The sequence below is a fragment of the Oreochromis niloticus genome, linkage group LG23, assembly GCF_001858045.2.
Source record: "Oreochromis niloticus isolate F11D_XX linkage group LG23, O_niloticus_UMD_NMBU, whole genome shotgun sequence".
Taxonomy (NCBI): domain Eukaryota; kingdom Metazoa; phylum Chordata; class Actinopteri; order Cichliformes; family Cichlidae; genus Oreochromis; species Oreochromis niloticus.
This window is the reverse complement of record NC_031986.2, coordinates 35,414,768-35,431,375: the sequence shown is the minus strand read 5'-3', so window position 1 is coordinate 35,431,375 and position 16,608 is coordinate 35,414,768. Positions and strand designations below refer to the sequence as shown.

The 16,608-nt window shown below is 39.5% G+C and overlaps 1 protein-coding gene across 6 annotated transcripts; it reads right to left on the bottom strand.

Moving 5' to 3' along the window:
• Positions 1-1,145: 1,145 nt before the first annotated feature.
• Positions 1,146-16,363, bottom strand: LOC102082277 (sterile alpha motif domain-containing protein 9). Of its 6 annotated transcripts, XM_025903245.1 has the most exons (6): positions 16,104-16,363; positions 8,647-9,376; positions 8,226-8,511; positions 6,463-6,579; positions 2,089-5,715; positions 1,146-1,649 (listed from the first exon to the last, which is right to left on the bottom strand). In XM_025903245.1, the coding sequence occupies exons 2-5, from the start codon at positions 9,364-9,366 to the stop codon at positions 2,096-2,098; spliced, it is 4,743 nt and encodes a 1,580-aa protein (XP_025759030.1). In that variant the 5' UTR covers positions 9,367-9,376; positions 16,104-16,363; the 3' UTR covers positions 1,146-1,649; positions 2,089-2,095. The 6 variants fall into 6 exon arrangements, with proteins under 6 accessions (XP_025759030.1, XP_005478813.2, XP_013130587.1 ...); XM_005478756.4 differs by having other exon boundaries at positions 1,146-5,715; XM_013275133.3 differs by having other exon boundaries at positions 1,146-5,715; positions 8,226-8,508.
• Between the last annotated feature and the right edge of the window lie 245 nt (positions 16,364-16,608).

Sequence of the window (16,608 nt, the reverse complement as noted above, 5' to 3'; positions counted from 1 at the left end):
CTGATGTCTGGGTTAGTCACGTACACTGGAACATTCTTGTTCTGTCATCCTGTTGGTAATCAACAGGCAGGGATTACTATCATAAACCATTTCCTGTGATTGACTAGTGAAACTGCAATGTTTCATCCATCCCTTATTGCCGAGTCTTTTTTTTAATGATGTGCTATAAAAAAGTGAACATTTTACATTATTCTTCAGACTTACAGAATTACTGACATAATATCAACATATCAAGGAGTTTATGACTTACCTGCTTTTCTTTTCTTAAAGTAAAGACAGAAAATAAAAAATATAAAAAACAATTAAAAAATAATGAATTGATTAACTATATAATTAATTTAACCAATGAAATGACATGAATGCACATTTAATTAATTAGTTGTATAGTTAATTAATGAATTATTTCCAATTTAAATTAATTGTTGACACATTTAATTTTTTTATTTATATATTACTTAATTCATTTTGGTACTCGAGGTCCTCTACAGAAAAAGCACTTCCCACACCAGCTGAAGCTGTTATAGCTGCAAAGGGTGGGCCTATAAGTTAGACCTCAGTGTGCGAAAAGATTTGAGTAGGAATACAGTAATAAACATTTTCAATGGAAAAAAAAGACCAAACTTAAATATAAGGCATTTTTTCCACTTTAGAGTGTTTTGTTTTCACTTTAATTTATTGTACAGTTTAGTTGATGCTGTTTTGACTTGATGTAGAATGTATATCCCACCAGAACATGCTCTGGTTGGATATAGAGATCAATTTTTAAAACAAAGCCTGAATTTTTTTCTGAACCAACCTTTATTTACCAACATTGGAAACGTAAATATGAATCATGCCAGAAGCAAAGATTTTCCTTATTTTATGAGGCCATAATTATACAGACACTACGAGTTCTGAATGAGAGTCCACAACCACTGATGGATATAAATATGAAAAACAGAATATTTTAAAATAAACATTTATGTTTATTTCATTTCTTTGGTTTCAGGAGGAATATGAAGCTAAAGGTTTCCTAACATTTATCACTGCAAAGTGCATAACCTTCACCCATCAAACAAGATGTTCAACTTTCAACAAAGACCTCCTAAATTATAAATACATATAAGAGTTGTTTGTTGTTCACATATAAAAAAAAATACAAAATACACATTTATATATTTTAATGTCCGTAACTGTGAAAACATTTACAAATATAAATCGCTACACAGTAATCACAACAATCAAATAATCATGTCCAAAAAAGAGATTATTCCTGTTATCTGATTAGTATTACAATGTTTTTCAAAGGAAAAGCAACAACTTTATATTCTTACGTAATTAAAACAAGCTGTTCCAACTGGCTTGTCAATATTCCACACCAGAACTGCAATGATCTGAAAAACTTATTTTAACAGAGTATACATATCACTTACAAATCACTGAATTGAATCAATACACCAAATTAATATACTGTTATGATCCATAATCATGTCTGTTGTTTTTGTGTTCGGCTCCTCCCATCACAATATATGCTTTTCTCTCTCCTTCATCCAGGTAGTGTGTTTGCTGAGAAAGGTGGCTGATGAGTGGCTGATTTGAATTGATTTTCTGTATCAGGATTGGTTGGCTAGATGGACACCAGTCTCATAACCACCAGCTCACTCCTGTGTTGCCTCCAACATCAACACCATCTTTGTTAGTAATTCTTTGTACATCTCTGTGAGGACTCTGATCTGAAAGTCTGTTAGTGAGTAGCCTGGACTAAGTTGTGTGCTTTGTATTATTGCAACCCACCAGTTTTTGTAAAAAGGGTTGTAAATGGATAATTGTAAATATTACACTGTATATGTCGAGCACTGCAGCAGTAGTAGAAGTGAGAAGCCTTTTTTATTGAACTCTTTTTTTTTCTCCTGTTTATTGGTTAGGAGCTTAGTTTAGACATTTCTCTATTGTTTGCTTTTATTTTGGTTAGGGAAGACCAGGGAACATTATAGACCTTTTGTTTTGCATTTTCTTTACATTTTCTTGGCATTTTCTTGATAAAGCTAATACCGGCTGCTAGACTTGTTTCACTTCAGTTTCTTGGCTCACTTGTTGCATTATGAATGCCTCCCTCTTAGTTTTCATACTTAATATCATATGCAAGTGGTCCGTTAATGGCAAAACCAATGTAGAAAGACACTTTTTCTGTGCTAAAGCCACTTCTGATTCCACTTAACCGAGCTGGACGCACTGGAATCTTCTGTTGACCATAGTTTGCATACACCTCTCCTCGCTCAATAGTCCCACTGACCCGGTGGAGGCGGCTGATGATTGCTTTTTCCTTAAATATGTCTCCGTTCCACCAAAGTTGTGCCAAAGTATTACGAGGCATCTTTGGCAGAAAGCTCTCATCTAGTTTAGGTTTTGAAACAAGCCTCTTTAGTCCTTCCCCTTTTCCTAAGTATAAGTGGGCAATAGTGCTTCTCTTATTTAATAACTTGGCCAGCTGCTTGTGGGAAGACTTTCGAATGGCTTTGACATATTTCCCGATTTCCGTGTTTTCCTCTGTTGGACTTGGCCAGAATAAAAGTAGAGCCAGATAATAAGGATCTGGGAGGCGATAACCTAGTCCTATATCCTGCAGAGTTTCTGAAAGTAGATCAGAAAGGAATTTGTAACTCTTGACATGTTTAGATTTTGGTTTCAAAAAGTAAAGAACAATGTTTGATAGGATGTAATTAATTTTCATTTTGTTTTTGATTGCATTTTGTTTTTGATTGCCAGTTTTCTGCAGAAATGCGTAGCATTCTGTGACCCTTTCAATCTTTTCAGCAGGCTTGTCCAAATGCTGAAGTATTCCTGAGAAAGTATCTGCTTGGTTCTTTTCAAGAAACAGCTGTTTTTCCTGGACATCAAATTTCAAAGTGAGATTGGATTGATGTTCTTTTTCTTTTGTCATTTCTTCAGGTGTACTACAGAAAAGATGAACATACTTCTTAAAATGGTCACAGACTATTCGATGATTCATTGTGTCAAATTCACACATCCCTTTAATGTAGGCAAAGTAACAGTCAAGGATATCAAATATTTCTTTGACGTCAGACTTCAGTGTAACAAGAAACCTCTCGTGTTCGTTGATGATCTTGACATACTGATTGGTGATCTCATTGTCCTCGTCACAAAGAGTGTTGAGCTTATTTCCCCTAAGAAAACTCTGCAGGTACTTTTTATTCATTGGGTTGGTTTCATCGAAGAAGGGCAACCTGCTCAGTATCTCAAAGACCAGGAAAGCAATTTCTAGCATGCGCACATACCCATAAACATTGTATGACTTTCTGGGGTAGTCCTCTGAGTCATCATCAGGTGTTTCTTCTTGTAGTTCATCTTCCTTATCTGCCAGCTGTTGGGCTCTTTCGAAAGCTTTCATACCATTGATGGCTATCTTAATGTTTGTGTCCAAGTCCTCTGGGTTGAGTGATTTCTCCTGCTTTTCTTTGTCCATGTTATACTTTAAATTGCTTTTGTAAATTTGTCCGATTGTGTCAAAGGTGTAAGGATTTTCTTTAATGTCTTTGGCTTTTTTAGCCCACTTCAGAGCCTCTGGGAAGTCACGCTCATTGATGTACAAATATCTCGCCAGTGCCTGAGGAATAGATGCACTTGTCACAAATCTGGATGAGGCTTTCACAAAGATTTCTTGGATGGTTTGTCTCCCCTCCTGGTTATGGATTTTGTGTACGAGAGGAGAAAATAGTTCTCTCTCATCTCCATCTTTCTTACGTTGCCTTTCAATCAACATTCGTTCAATTGAGCGCATCAGTCTGTTTTTAACAACGAAAGTACTGAAGAACAGATCGTAATGGAGCATCTGCATAGTAATTTCACTGACTTTGTTGTAGCAGCTTCTCTCCAACTCAGCCAGACAGGCAGATGCAATGGTCTGATGAAGTATCCGGAGTCCTTTGTATCCACCCGATTCTTCAATCCTGTCTATGATGAGAAGGTTTGAATACGGATTCATTCTGTCCAAAACACTGTCCTCTGGCCACCGAATAAATTTCATCCCAAAAAAATCCTCACAGAGAGAGAGAGATATTTCTGATTCTTCCACATAAGTGTTCAGTAAAGCTAGAAAGGCAAACAGCTCGGACTCCTTTTCGCTGAAATCAAAATTCTCCAGTGTGTTATGAGCAAGGTCATTTATGTATTTTTGGTCAAAATTGTTCTTCATGATCATGAAACTGTAAAAGTTTTCAGGTTTGTCATGAGTTTCTTCAAGCTCTTTGAGTTTCTTTTCAAAATCTTTCTGCTCTTGTGGGGTCAAAGAAGCAGTTATGAACTGATTCTGTGTTTGATTGTGCTGTCTGTATTGCTGCTTTGGACTATGGGAACGAACACAGTTAAGGATAATGACTTTGCAGTTTGGTGCATCATCTGCACTTACACTGAAGTTTTCTTCTACCACAGCTTTACGTATGGAGATCACAAGATTATCCGTTTCTTTTGAATCAACTAACAGCAGAACTGGAGACGGTTTCTCACTTTCAAGTTTCATTAGTTTAATAACTTGGATGGCAACTTCTGTTTTGGGCATGAAGTTATCTTTCAGCACGGCACATCTGAATTCATGACGGAGGTCCCACATCACATGCATTGCTAAGGTTGTGCCGCCACAGCCAGGATGGTGAAACAGGTTGAGCAGAACACACATGTCCTTTGAATCTCTCCACTGAGATCTGATCAGCTTCATCACATTTTCATACTTGTCTCTCTTGATAAATGGCTTCTCTTTGTCTTTGTCACAGAAGTAGAAGTTCCACCATTTCACTTTGCCACCTCTGTAGAATTCTTTTTCAACACTGATTCTAAATTCACGAAACTCTGAACTGTTTTCATCATATACGTTTTCACATTGGTTGGTACACAAAACATCTAAAGCTGTCAATAAATCTTCATCCTTTTGTGTTAGGACAACAGCACTGGAACCAGAAGAGGGAAGCAGCCGTACAAATGACTGACTATATGGTCCCATCGCCATTATGGTGCCATTGATCTCACTCAGTGTTAGTTCATTTATGGACAGATGCTCAATGTCAAAGTCACACTTCTCCTTGATCAGTTCCCTCCATTTCAGATATGTGCTCTGAGACTCACATACACTGATGATGTTTTCCTCCTTAGTGTGCTTTATGAATGACTTGTAGATATCAAAGACTGGGTCTTTCTCAGTGTCCACAGGTGAAAGTAGGAGGAAGATGATCAGATATCTTCCATGGAGGAGAACTTCAGGGTTGCAGATGAATGAAACTAACTGTTCTACATCTCTACAGGATTTCCTGAGCCAGTTCTTATAATCCAGCGCCAAGTTTGAGTCACTGTTCAAGTCATGGCGGCCATTACAGAACACCCAGCTGGTCTGTTTGTAGAGGTTGAGGTTCTTTATCACTGACTCAGTCTGTCCTTGAAATTGTGGTGGTATATGCAGATTGGCTACCCTCAACTCTCTGTATGAGTGACACAATCCACCTGAGGCAGCAGAATTGGGGTCAAAGTCTAACACGCAGAACAGTTTCAACTTTGTCAGAAACTGAAGATAATGTAGTTGTTCTGGATGGCTCTTGTTTACAACAACAACAAATTTGTCATAGGTATCAAGTGAGTTTCCACCACAACTTAACAAAGTCTTCAGCTTTTCTCCCTGGTTTGCTTCTTTCCTCACAGATTCTTTTGATAGAGTCATCTGCATCAGCTGACCTGTATGAACAGAAAAATAAAGTAAAAAGAAAGTGTTAGAGTGAATTGTTAAATGTTGCCATTGTGGTACTTAAATTTGTAAACCTTGTCCTAAATGGCATGTTTAGATATTTTTCTGTTCCTCCACTCTCTGTAGGTGGGGGATGCAATAGCTACAAGTGTTTAATTGTAGGCACATTGCATGTAAGGTTCTAGGTGTCCTTATTTAGTACTTCCTGCCCTTTATGGCCTCACCTATGCTTGTGTATGGTGAACCTTTAAAGGAATTAAGCCTTTAATTCTTTTAGGGACGGTGACCCTTTGTGATCAGCAGGAAGTCGCGCGCACGCTCGCACATTCATACACACACGCACACAAGCGCACGCGCGCACACACACACACACACACAGTGCCTTAATTTTATGACGCACCACTGGGATTTTTACAGTGGGTGGTGCTTGTATTCACTGAATAAAAGGCTGCAGGGAAGGCTGTTTCTTTGAAGTTGGCTGAGAAACAGGTGAAGAGTGTTCAGCTCCAAGAGCCTGGTTCTGACCAGACTTCCCTTGCAAGTTAAATGGATCGCTGTTTGTCTTGCTTTGTTTACAGGTGATAAGTCTCTGAACCAGCGGGGCCTGCAAGCGCAGACCCAACAGAAAGCATAAACAGGATCACTCTAAAGGTTAACGGTACAGCTTGATGTATTTTATATATTATTGTGATTTTCATAAAATCATAACAGAAATAAAAATTATCAATATCTGTCACCCTCCGGTGGTCCTCCTTGGGCTCTCACACTCTGGGGCCTCTGGATGTCTGGAGCCTGGATCTCCTCCATGCCTGCTTCATGCCCTGGGGGACAGGGCTGTGGCTCTCTACATCCCCCTGCAGACCATTACATGGGGAAACCTTTTGAATACAAGCGCGCTGATCCACACAGGTGTGCACACGGGTGTTCACTGTTCATAGACATAAACTACACCTTTATTGGCTGCTATTTCCAAGCACAATGTGCGCTGTCAGTCCTGCTTGCTACACAACAACATTCAATATTTAGTATTTACTGCTGTTTACACTTAGCTAGATTAACGTGATGGTGTTGTGTTTAGTATGTTGCTCTGGTTTTTTTTTTTTTTTTTTTTTTTGCTTGTTTTCTCTTCTTTTTCTCTCAACAGGTGATCCAGGAGATTTTTTCTCTTTTTTTTCCCCTCTTCTTTCTCTTTTTAAGTGCCCTTTCTCACTGTCCCTCTTCCCTTCTGTTTTTCTTTTCCTTCATCTTTATTTCTCCCTTTCCTATCCCTCAGTCATGTCTGTCCCGTCTGTAACAACTGAAAATAAAATAAAATAAATAATAACAACAAAGGTTGATCAAATGGACCAATACGGCAAGGCTGTGATGATCCATTTGGCAAAGTAAATCCATTGGGTATCCTTGTTGGTCTTCAGACAACAATTCTGATGGCTAAAGAACCAAATGGGACAGGCAAAACAAACAAACAAACAAACAAAAACCAATATCTGTCACTAAAAACTTTGAATTTTCCAGTATATAGAATACAAGTATGTCCTGCCAAGTACTTTCTATGGTAATTTAAACTGGGGCTGCAACGATTCAATGAGTAATTTGAATAACTTTATTATTAAAAATAAGACAAATTATTTGCTTTTAAAGTTTACTTTTAATGCATGGCTCTGTAGTGCTCAGTTGCCACCATGTAAATGCGAGTGTTTCACCCATATTTGGAACTTAAAATAGACCTGCAATGGAAACCTATCTAGGAGCAACATGTGAATAGAAAGTAGGACAACATTAAGCAGCCATCAGTTTTTAACCAAAAACACTGATGACTCAATAACAGCACCAAAGATTGGGTCAACTTGGGAAAATAAATCTGTTCTGAATTTATTTTGGCATTCAGACAATAATTCTGACATTGCTGGACATGACAGACAACCAGAAACCCTGGATGGCCACAGAGGTGCACTCACAGCTGACAGCCTGAGATGCGGCTTTCAGGACAGGGAATCAGAGTGCTCCTTGCTGGGCCAGGTCTGCACTCTAATAAAGGAATAAAGGCAGCAAAATGCACTCATGCAGAGAGAATCCAGGGACACCTCTGAGAGACAGGAAATACCAAGCGAATGTGACAGGGAGTACAGGCACTGACAAATTACAGACCTAGACAGGGGGTCAAGAATGATGAGACTACTTTCCCAGACAGGCTGAATAACTAGTTTATTTTGCGACACCATGAAACAAACGATAGCGTAATATGAAACGGTAGACATTTTCATACCGTCATCCGACATATATTGTTATATTGAACAGCCCTATGCCGTGGTATAGTACTCCTACAGGAGTGCAGTTGGTTATACTCTAAACCACATCCTAAAGCTCTCAGGAATTTATAGTTTTTACCTAAGAGCTTATACCTAAGTTGCACATTTTATTATTTGAATACATTCTTACTAGGAACAGGCTTCAGCCACTACATAACCATGAATTGAAAAGTTAGTTGATTCTTACTTACTTATTCTTTCTTCCAGCTGAAGGGCAAGTGGCAGCTGATTTATCTCTTTTAGAATTTGTATTGCGACCTGTGGAGCTTCCTCATTTCCATAGTGGTTAATCATTAATTTAGCTATGTCCATGCTGTCCTTATCCTCCAGTTTACTCTGAGAAATAGGTTTACGTTTGGATTCAGTGTACGATCTTAAATGAAAAATAAATGTTTTAAGATCCACTTTCAAAAGGTCATCAAGGATGTTCTTGATCTCCACAGTAATCCTGGATCCATCGGGTGACACTGTAGTCTGCTGGAAGAAAGCAATATTTGAGACTCCAACAGCTTTATTTATTTTTATTTTTTCATTTTCGTTTGTATAAAGCTATATTAATATGTATATAATATCTGATGTAGTGTGGTGTATAAATAATAACAGAAACTTTACCACAACAGCTCCTTTGTTCCTGACCCTCGTGTTCTGTGGCTTTGGTTGTTGAATTTCTTCCTTCTCTGAAGTTTTATGAAATGGTAACTGAATCTGTTTGGAGTCTTTTTCCACTGTCCCATCTCTTTTGGATTCAGTGTTTTCATATGATTCTGGACGGTTTATTTCTTTGGCCTGAGCATTTCCTGGTTCAGTGGGTTTGGTAGCTTCTTTTTGTTTGTCTGTAATAGGTTGCAGAGTTGGCTCCGGTTTCTGGTTCAGTTGTTTGAGTGCTGAAATAATCCTTATAGCAGGACCACCTTTTACACCTAGATCCGCCAAATCCTGCTTCCTGAAGCAAACAAGGCAATCTCCAGACACATCTTCCTCTTGGAGTCGTTCTGCATATTTGCTGTATATGTTCAGATGCTGCACTAACCACTGGCTCACCTGCTCTTTGGTCCATTTTTCCACATATTCTGGGAACTCTGATTGATGCTTACAAGCTTTTTTCAGACTTTCCAGATAAGCTGTGATTTTCACAGCAGGACCGTGTTTTATTCCAAAGTCCAAAATGTCTGTTTTATTGAAGGAAACTAAACATGCCCCCGACACTTCCTCTTCAGTAAATCTGTCTGCACAACTCTGTTGAACTTTGACCTCTGCCATCAGCCACTGGTGAACATCCTCTGTGGTCCATTTTTCAATCAGAGGTGGTTTTCTTGTTGTTGACTGGTTCATTTTGGATCACCTAAATTTGAGAAAAAAAAAGTTTAACACATCATCTCGATTGAAACAACATTAAATGAGGCTCAAAAGGGCTCCATACTGACATTTGTTTTTTGCATTATTTTAAATAGAACTTGTTTAGTGATGAGCCAGCCTCATACTGCTGGGAGATTTAAAATATGGAAGCATTTGGCTTGCTGCATAGCCAGCTAGCCAAATGCTTCTTTATGTGTCCATATTTCACTCCTTCATGGCTCAATATTCCACCCGTTCCAGCCTGCAGCAATTATTTATCTTTTATCTAAGTACAGTCTGCTAGCTGCTACGTTAATAATAATAATAAAAAATGGCTGATGTGGCTATCAGATAACTAATAATAATTAAATGGCAAATATTAACATGTGCACTGGCCATTCTTTTGTACTTTGTCTTTACATAGTATTTAGAATGTTAGTTTGTTTTCATAGCTTTCTCTTAAACATGTGGGTTGAGAGAGTTTTTGTTCTCCTTGTTGCCATGGAACTGTTACTTTTATTGAGGAATTGGTCCTCAGTGCAGCAGCTAAACAATGCATGTGTTCTTTAATCCAGAGATCAGCTGATTGGCCTGGCTTGTCAGCCAGACTGATGGACTGACTGATGGATGCAGAGGTGAGGGACACAGGAGAAGAAAGAGGGACAGTGTGAGACAACGGAGGCTTGAAGAGAGGAGAAGGTACAAATAAACGTGTCTGCTGTCTATTATAATGGGGAACGTTCGGTCGTTAGCAAACAAGATGGATGAGCTAACAGCCCTAGCATAGATACAGAGGGAATATCGGAAGTGTAGCTTGATGAGTTTCACCAAATCATGGATACACCAAGATATTCCTGGTGACAACATCTGTGGAAGGCTTCCACACTGTTCGGGTCGACACTGTTTGTTGTTCTTAACAACCTGTAGTGTAACCCTACTCACATAACAATCAAAGAGGGGATCTGTTGCCCAGCCATTGAACTGTGCTCTGTTGGACTCAGGCCATATTATTTGCCCAGGGAATTTACCCATGTGATCTTGGTGGCTGTTTACGTTCCTCCCTCTGCCAACCCCACAGCTGCATGTGACATGTTACAGACTCAGCACCCAAGTCCCTTCATTGCAAACTCGGGTGACTTCAACCATGTCACCGTGGACACTACACTGTCAACTTTCACACAGTATGTGGTCTGTCCCACTGGGGGAGAATTTTAGACCTACTATATGTTAATGTCAAGGACACATGCAGTTCCTCCTCCCTCCCCCCACTGGGTAGGTCAGATCACAACCTGATTCACCTCACCCCCCGCTATGTGCTGATTGTGAGGAGGGAACCTGTGAGCACGAGAAGCATTAGGAGGTGGTCAGAGGAGGCAATAGCGGAACTACAGGGCTGTTTTGAGGTGACTGACTGGGAGACAGTCTGTGAGCCTCACGGTGAGGACATCAATGTGGTTACTGAGTGTATCACCGACTACATAACCTTCTGCACCGACTCTATTGGCTGTGTGTCGGACAGGGTCGTCTGCAGTACGGGGCCCCCACAGGGAACGGTTCTGGCTCCGTTCCTCTTCACCATCTACACTGCAGACTTCTCCCACAACTCCACCCAGTGCTTCCTGCAGAAGTTCTCTGATGACTCTGCAATAGTCGGCCTCATCACTGATGGGGACGACAAGGAGTACAGAGGACTAACCCAAGACTTTGTGGACTGGTGCCAGCTGAACTACCTCCAGATCAACGCCAGTAAAACCAAGGAGCTGGTGGTAGACTTCCGCAGGCACAAACATCCTCCACTGCAACCACTGAACATCCAAGGTATGGACATTGAGGCTGTGGACAGCTACAGGTACCTTGGTGTTCATCTGAACAACAAACTGGACTGGACTCATAATTCAGACGCCCTCTACAGGAAAGGGCAGAGCAGGCTGTACCTGCTGCGGAGACTCAGGTCGTTTGGAGTGGAGGGCCCACTCCTGAAGACCTTCTATGACTCTGTGGTGGCCTCAGACATCTTTTATGGTGTGGTCTGCTGGGGCAGCAACATCTCTGCTGGGGACAGGAAGAGACTGAACAGGCTGATCAGAAGGGCCAGCTCTGTTCTAGGATGCCCTCTGGACCCAGTGGAGGTGGTGAGTGACAGGAGAATGGTGGCTAAGCTGTCATCCCTGTTGGACAACATCTCCCACCCCATGCAGGAGACTGTGACAGCACTGAGCAGCTCCTTCAATGGCAGGCTGCGGCACCCACGGTGTGGGACGGAGAGATTTCGCAGGTCTTTCCTCCCCACTGCTGTCAGACTCCACAACAAAGACTTAAACTGATCAAACACACACATCCACAAATGTGCAATAACACTAAGTGCAATAATCTTTTCTGGCATCATTGTATTTTTACTCAGTTGTATATAGCATTTGTATTCTATTTTTATCCTATTGTATATTTTATTCTATTTTATTTTACTGTATATAGTATTTTTATTTTATTCTATTCTGTACAGTTGTGTACTGTATTTATTCTTATTGTATTCTAATTTTTGCTTCATAACTTTTGCACTGTCCACTTCCTGCTGTGACAAAACAAATTTCCCACGTGTGGGACTAATAAAGGTTATCTTATCTTATCTTATCTTATCTTATTGTCACCAGCTCAGACTGTCCATTGTTACCCAAATAACAAACCGTGGGTGACTAAGGTCATCAAAAGATCAGATCAGAGAGGATAAGGAAAGTTAGAGAAGTGGAAACTCCAGCAGAACAGCATTAAAGAGGTGTGGAGTGGCATGAAGACAGTTACAGGATTCAGGCCATCCAACAGCAGAGGACCTGGGGGCAGTGAGGACAGAGCTAATGAGTTGAATGTGTTTTTCAACAGATTCAACACTGCAGTAAATGTTCTCTCTTTCCACATTGCACGATAGCCTCCTGTGGAAGTCCTGACACCCCCACCTATCACTTTCACTCGTGATCAGGTTCAAAGACAAATGAGAAGACTCCACTTAGGCAAGTCTGCTTAACCACATGAGGTGAGTCCCGGCGTCCTCAAGGCCTGTGCCCCCAGCTTTGTGGAGTCTTTCATAAATTGTTCATGATGCCCGTTTCAAACCAGGGGGTGGATGTGAACATTGTGGAGGACTACAAATACCTTGGTGTACACATAGATAATAAACTAGACTGGATTAAAAACACCACTGCACCCTACAGGAAGGGCCAGAGTTGTGTCCATTTTCTGAGGTGGCTGAGGTCTTTCAACATCTGTCGGATAATACTCAGGATTTTCTATGAGTCTGTTGTGGCCAGTGCCATTGTATATGCTGTTGCATGCTGGGGCAGCATAGGGAACAAGACCTCCATTTTTGACCATTCTTCCATTCTCCCCTCCATCAAACTTCACACTTGGCACAGTGCAGTCAGGAGAACGGTGTAGTCAAGCAAGTACCGTTCTCCTGGCAACCGTCAAACCTAAACTCGTCCATCAGTTTGCCATTCATCATCACTGTAAGGCTTGGCTGCAGCTGCTCAATCATGGAAACCCATTCCATGAAGCTTTCTACACACTATTTTTGAGCTAATCTGAAGGCTATGTGAAGTCTGGAGGTCTGTAGTGATTGACTATGCAGAAATTTATACTATTGCAGGGTCTTTACCTTTCAATAGAAAGTGCATTAAGGCAAGTGTTGTTTTGATTTGGTGCAATATAAATAAAATTTAATTTAACTTAACTGAACCTCCGCACACTATGCTCCTCAGCATCTGCTACCCCGGCTCTGTCAGTTAACTTTGCCGACCACTTCATGGTTAAGCTGCTGTCATTCCCAGTCACTTCCATTTTGGTATCATCCCACTTACAGTTAAATGTGGAATATTTAGTAGCAAGGATCTTCTCAACTGGACTTTTCACAGGTGGCATCCTATCACTGGAGTTCACTGAGCTCCTGCGAGAGAGCCATTCTTTCACAGGTGTTTGATTTTATAAACATGTGACCATGCAAGTGACTGGAACACCTGAATTCAATTCCATTTGATTTTAAGGCACATTGTTTTTGAAGTATTCCACAATCTTTTTACACACTCTTTCACAGAGTCTCTGTGGAGAGTCTCTGCCCATCTTTAATTCTGAGAGACTCTGCCTCAGACATTCCTTTTATAGCTAATCATGTTACAGACCTGATGTCAATTAATTTCAATTACTTGCTAAATGTTCTCCTAACTGAATCTTTTTAACTTTCTTGCTTTTTCAGCCATCTGTAGGAAGCATAAAATTATAAAATTTCTCAGTTTAAACATGTTATGTTATCTATGTTCTGGTGTGAATAAAATATTGGCTCATATGATTTGAAAGTCTTAGTTTTCATTTTGTTCAAATTTAAAGAATGTCTCAACTTTTCTGGAATTTGGGTTGTACACTATGAAACTAGTCTCTGTGCAAAAGTTTGCAATTAATAAAGCCCCACAAATTAAACTACAAGAAGACCACAGTGCATTGCAAGAGGAACAGGAAGTAATACAGTACTGCAGTCATGCTGTCTATTTGCCTCAGAAGTCCAAGTTTGAGTCTGAGATTAAAGTTGAACTTCATAACTAGATTTTTTTTTTTTTTACTTTAATGTCTTACTGGAGCTGTCAGTATATTTTTAAATTAATCTTTAGTTTGAACCTTAGTTCCCTAATGTAGAAATGTGTTATACTCGTTTTAAAAAAATCTCAGTTTTGATTAAAACTAAGATTAAAGATTTTTTTAATCCAGGGAGAAAAGCAAGAGCATTTTCAGCATTTTTGGACCAGCAATGAATCAAGCTCATTGTGGATAAACCTGTTCCCTGTTAGCAGTTAACCATTTCACAAACTGCGCAAATCTTTTAATTCACTTGTCATGTTTTTGTTATCAATATACAGAATATGATGCTGGACATTAAACAGAATTTAGTATTTACAATGGGTTCAAACTTAAACATCTAGCAGTAATATCAATCTATATAATAAGGATGAAATTTTTGTGCAGAGTAATGGTAAATGGTTAAATGGCCTGTATTTGTATAGCACTTTACTAGTCCCTAAGGACCCCAAAGCGCTTTATACATTCAGTCATTCACACACTGGTGATGGCAAGCTACATTGTAGCCACAGTCACCCTGGGGCGCACTGACAGAGGCGAGGCTGCCGGACACTGGTGCCACCGGGCCCTCTGACCACCACCAGTAGACAATGGGTGAAGTGTCTTGCCCAAGGACACAAAGACTGAGACTGTCCAAGCCAGGGCTCGAACCGGCAACCTTCCGATTAAAACACAAACTGCCAACGCTTCATCCACGATATTTTACTTTTTGTTCATTTATTTACAATTTTCCAGTTATACAATTTTATATGTAGTGGGGCGTTTTCAAAGTGTTTTATTGCTTCTTTTACTAAAGGAATGGTTCTAAAAAAAATCCTCCACCACTCCTCATTACTAATAGCAAATATTTTTTTGCAATACAGTATATTTATTTAACAATACATGTAGTACAAGTGATATTATTTAATTATTCTTCAGCCAGGAATGAATACAGAAAGGTGAAGATATGGATGTTGAGGGATCCTCTCTGCTTGCCTTTCTGTGAAAGTCTATGAACACCACGGGATTAAATTATGGTTTTTTTTATACTTCTTAAAATGTATCCTAAATACAGACTGTGTATTGTAATTTTCAGAATTGTAAGGATAAAAATAAAATCATTTTCAAATCCGAACGGTTTGTTTGTGTTCAACAAGCAGAATGAGCTGCATGCATGTCGTTATTAAAACAGGTGAAGTCTGTCTTTCAGTCATGTAGTGACTGCTGTTGCTCAACAGTATTAGGCTTGACACTATGAGACACTATGAAACACATCACATAAATATCTGGATGTTGGAAGACAACTAATAAAGGTCATGAATAAGACTAAAGACAGGGAGGTGTTCTTTAGATCTACAGATGAAATTCATATAATTGTAGTTGGCAGCTTTAGAATTAAAATATAGTTTCTACATCAGAAACCTATTTCAGTATAGTAGTTTCCAGTTCTTAACCAGTTCTAAGTTGACATTGTAAATTAATGCACAAGTCAGTCTAGAGTTAACTGAAGTCTTCCCAAATTGTTTTTGCCAAAGTCCTTAGAATACATTTTTTAAATAAAAACAAACGAACAAACAAACACACAAAAACCCCTGGGAATTAGATTTATCGTGCAGCTTCCGTTGTAAAAGGGTAGTGAGTAAAAAAAAAACACACACACTGTAGCTGAACTGTGTTCTCGGAAATTGAAAGTGAACTGGCCAAGTTTGCACCAAGTTTGCATATACAAATGACTTAATTTAGCCTACTTGGTATTGAAAAACGCCCCAAGTGAACAATATTTCGGTGTTGAATTACCGTTTCAGTGTGTTTAAAGACTTTCCTTTAGAATTTTATATAAGAAACTTTGCGAGTTCGTCTGCGCCAATCAGCTGTATATCGGATGTGGCTGGAATGCTGCTGTCAGCATAACATTTGCACAGCCCCTCCCTAATAATAAGACAATCCATCGACTGGTACCTCGATTTAAAGTTAAAGAACACACGCTCACAATAAAAACGATACTTTTAACAATTTCTAAACATTAAAACTTTGCACAGTAATAACTCATTCTTGAATGATTCTCTTTGCCTCTACTTAAACATTTAGCAAATTTACAGGAACAGAGAAGAAAGAAAAAATTTCATAAACACAATTCTCACCTCAGGCCTCGTTTTGGCAGTCGACTTAGTGAATATATAATATGATGGCGTCTACTGTGTGCACAATGGTGCACGATCAACATAACGGAGGCACTATGTAGAGAGAAAAAGCTAACATTCTGTTCTCCTTCAAATGCTCAAAGCGTCTGCGTGACAGAGGAAGTCATGAGAGGTGCAGTTTCAAATCATAGTCGCACCCACCCACAGGTGGTTTAACTAGGTTTTGTTTTAGCAAACCTGCTTTAAGTAGGAAGGGCGAGGCTAATATCGTAGCAAAATTATTTGCGCATGTGTGTGCGCATTTTGGTCTGTGTGGAAATGAATGAGTACATATTGAAATCCGTCTGTGTAACCAGATTTGTAAATGTGTCAAATCTGTGAGCATGCGTGGATATTAATGGCTGAAAAGTCTTAAATCTTAGCCTGAAAATACACTGCGTTCCCAATTATTATGTAAATAATATAGTTGATACAAATGACCCAATGATATCTACGTTTTTGCAAA